The 2,748-nt window shown below is 34.5% G+C and overlaps 1 protein-coding gene across 1 annotated transcript; it reads right to left on the bottom strand.

The window, feature by feature from the left end:
- Window positions 1-1,359: 1,359 nt before the first annotated feature.
- On the bottom strand, window positions 1,360-2,145 carry LOC109207206. Its single transcript, XM_019370090.1, has one exon. The coding sequence runs from the start codon at window positions 2,143-2,145 to the stop codon at window positions 1,360-1,362; it is 786 nt and encodes a 261-aa protein (XP_019225635.1).
- Window positions 2,146-2,748: the final 603 nt, after the last annotated feature.

Raw genomic sequence — 2,748 nt, 5'->3', positions numbered from 1 at the left:
ATTATTTATTTTTTTCCCGGTATCATAATTACAGTGAATCACTTATATAAGGTAAACTCTACATTGATTTTTAAAATTTCCTTATTTTTCATAGTTTAAATAAGAAGAGATATAATAAATAGAATTCTAGTTGATGTAAAAGTCCTAAATATTAGGAAGATAAGTAAAATGACAAATTTTTTTTTGGTAATTAACTTGTTGTATTAATCACCAAAGATCAAGCTTTACATATCCATAGTCCAGCATAAACTCAGCTGACTATCTCATTATCCTCTAATGTACTTAGATATGACATAACTGTGTTAAGCTACTCTACTATAAAAAAATTGCTGCATTTGCTTTCTAGCTCTAGGAATTACTCTAACATTACAGATATAAGCTATTTCTCTTGCTAAGACTTCACTGCTGCGGTTAGGGGTGTACATAGGCTGGGTTGGTTCGGATTTTGTAATTACCAAACCAAACCAAGTGTGTTGGGTTACTAAATCTAAAAACCAAACCAAACCAATAAAACTCGGGTTTTTCAATCTCGGTTTTTCTCGGGTTTTCGGGTTATTCGGGTTTTTTCGGATTCTTTTTCCCGGTAAAATCTACGTAGGACAACATATAACTTGTGCTCAAAATATTTCTTTAATCCTAGTAAGATACAACTATATAAGGTATTTTTCAAGAAAATAATACAAAATATGAGAAGTGTCATGGCATTATTCTAAATAATTCAACAATAAAGACAATAACATTATGTAATATAAATATCGCTAATTAAAAAGCCATAATAAAAATAAACATAACTAAAAAGTACTAAGTCATGCTAAAATAAGTAGACTAATAAGGGAGAAATTACGTGATTAAACGCTAAAGAAAAAATAAAAATAGGTTATGCATTTTTATCTTAATTATTACAAAAAAAAAAATAGATATTCAATACATTGTCGTTCGTAGTATTGAATTGAATGTTGTTAGCATTAATATTGATTTGATTTTGGTTTGGGCTTTTGTTAGCATTGTTTAAGTTACTAATATTAATGGCTATAAAACTTATTGGAACATTCAAAAGTTCTAAGTCCAACCTTGAAATAATACCTTAAAAGATAAAATTATGAAAAAGTTTAAGAATATTTATAAATTACATCACAATAAGTATATTTATATATTAAATATATCTAAACTTTCTATATGTAATGTCGGGTTGGTTTGGTTTCGGTTTGACTTTCTTTAGTTAAAACAAAACCAAACCAATCATGGTCGGGTTTTTTTTCCACCACCAAACCAAATCAAACCAAACCATAGTCGGGTTTTTTTCTCGGTTTGACTCGGATTATCGGGTTGGTACGGTTTGTCGGTTTCCTTTGTACACCCCTAGCTGCGGTATCTCTGCTCAAATATACGTGTATTCCTTTCCATCCATACTGCATAGGAGACTTCAGTGATCACCAATCTGAAATTGCTGGCCCTACTTGATTTCCCTTTGGCTTTGTTGATGATCCATTGAAGATGTTGTTCCCAATTATGATTATTTGACTGATCTTCTTGAATCCATTTCATTATTTGTTCCCACAACTTTGTTGTATAAGAGCATAGCAGAAATAGATGATCTCTTATCTCTGCATGTCCTTGGCACAGAACACACTGTTGGCTAATGTTCAATCCCCAGTTGACTAATCTATCCTTGGTTGGTGATCTTCCTTGTAGCAATAACCGTAGGTTAAACACAGCTTTTGGTCGAGCAGAATTCTGGAAAAGCAGGTTCTTCCAACTTACTCTTGGTAGATCTCCTAAGAGCTGTAGGTATAGCTGTCTGATGGTGCACCTGTGATCATTTGAACTTTGAGCTTGTTGTAGGATATCTCTTGAAGCAATTATTCTCCTGACCATCCAACTAGCCTGTTTTGGGATTGGCATATCCTCCAGCTGTTGTTGTTTCACATAAAAGGCATTGATCCATCTGATCCAAAGCTTATCTTCTTTATGAGCTAAATCCCAGCACACTTTTGCAATTGCTGCCTTATTCCATAGAAGAAGGTTGATGAGGTTCAGTCCACCAGCAGATTTGGGAGTACACATTCTTTCCCAAGAAACATAAGCTTTCTTAGTGATAGTGTTGCCGCCAGACCATATATAGCTTCTGCATATAGCTTCAATCATCTTCAGCACTTTAACTGGAATGATGAACAACTGAGCCCAGTATGATTGAATGCCAAAAATCACAGATTGAATTAGTTGCACTCAACTAGCATATGATAACTTCTTAGCAGTCCATGAAGAGATCTTAGCTGTAATTTTCTCAATTAAAGGTTGCCATTGGATCAAAGCAATTTTCTTAGTGGAAAGGGGAATGCCTAAGTATTTGAATGGTAGCTCTCCTTGTACAAATACAAGGTGATCTACAATCTGTTTCTTCACTTCCTGTTTCACTCCACCAAAATAAACTGAGCTTTTACCTAGGTTAGCCTGTAATCCTGAAGCTTCAGAAAATTGAGAGAAGTACTGGTACATAGCAGCAATAGAAGCTAGGTCACCTCTGGCAAATAGCAGGAGGTCATCAGCAAAACTCATGTGAGTGATGCCCAGTTTTTTGCATCTGGGGTGGTAATGGAATGTGGCCTCTTTCCCCAACTCAGCAAGTGATTTACTCAAATATTCCATTACTATTGCAAACAAGAAAGGAGAGATAGGATATCCTTGTGTAAGTCCCCTAGCAACTTCAAAAGGCTCTGTAGGTTCTCCATTTATAAGAACAGTATAACT

This window comes from Nicotiana attenuata, unplaced genomic scaffold (genome assembly GCF_001879085.1).
Source record: "Nicotiana attenuata strain UT unplaced genomic scaffold, NIATTr2, whole genome shotgun sequence".
In the NCBI taxonomy this organism is placed as follows: Eukaryota; Viridiplantae; Streptophyta; class Magnoliopsida; order Solanales; family Solanaceae; genus Nicotiana; species Nicotiana attenuata.
Note: the sequence above shows the minus strand (reverse complement) of the source record. Positions and strands in the feature narration are given on the sequence as shown.

What these genes read in the sequence shown, in the direction of transcription:
- LOC109207206 (XM_019370090.1), bottom strand. Translation starts at nt 2,145, where the DNA reads ATGATTGAAGCTATATGCAGAAGCTATATATGGTCTGGCGGCAACACT.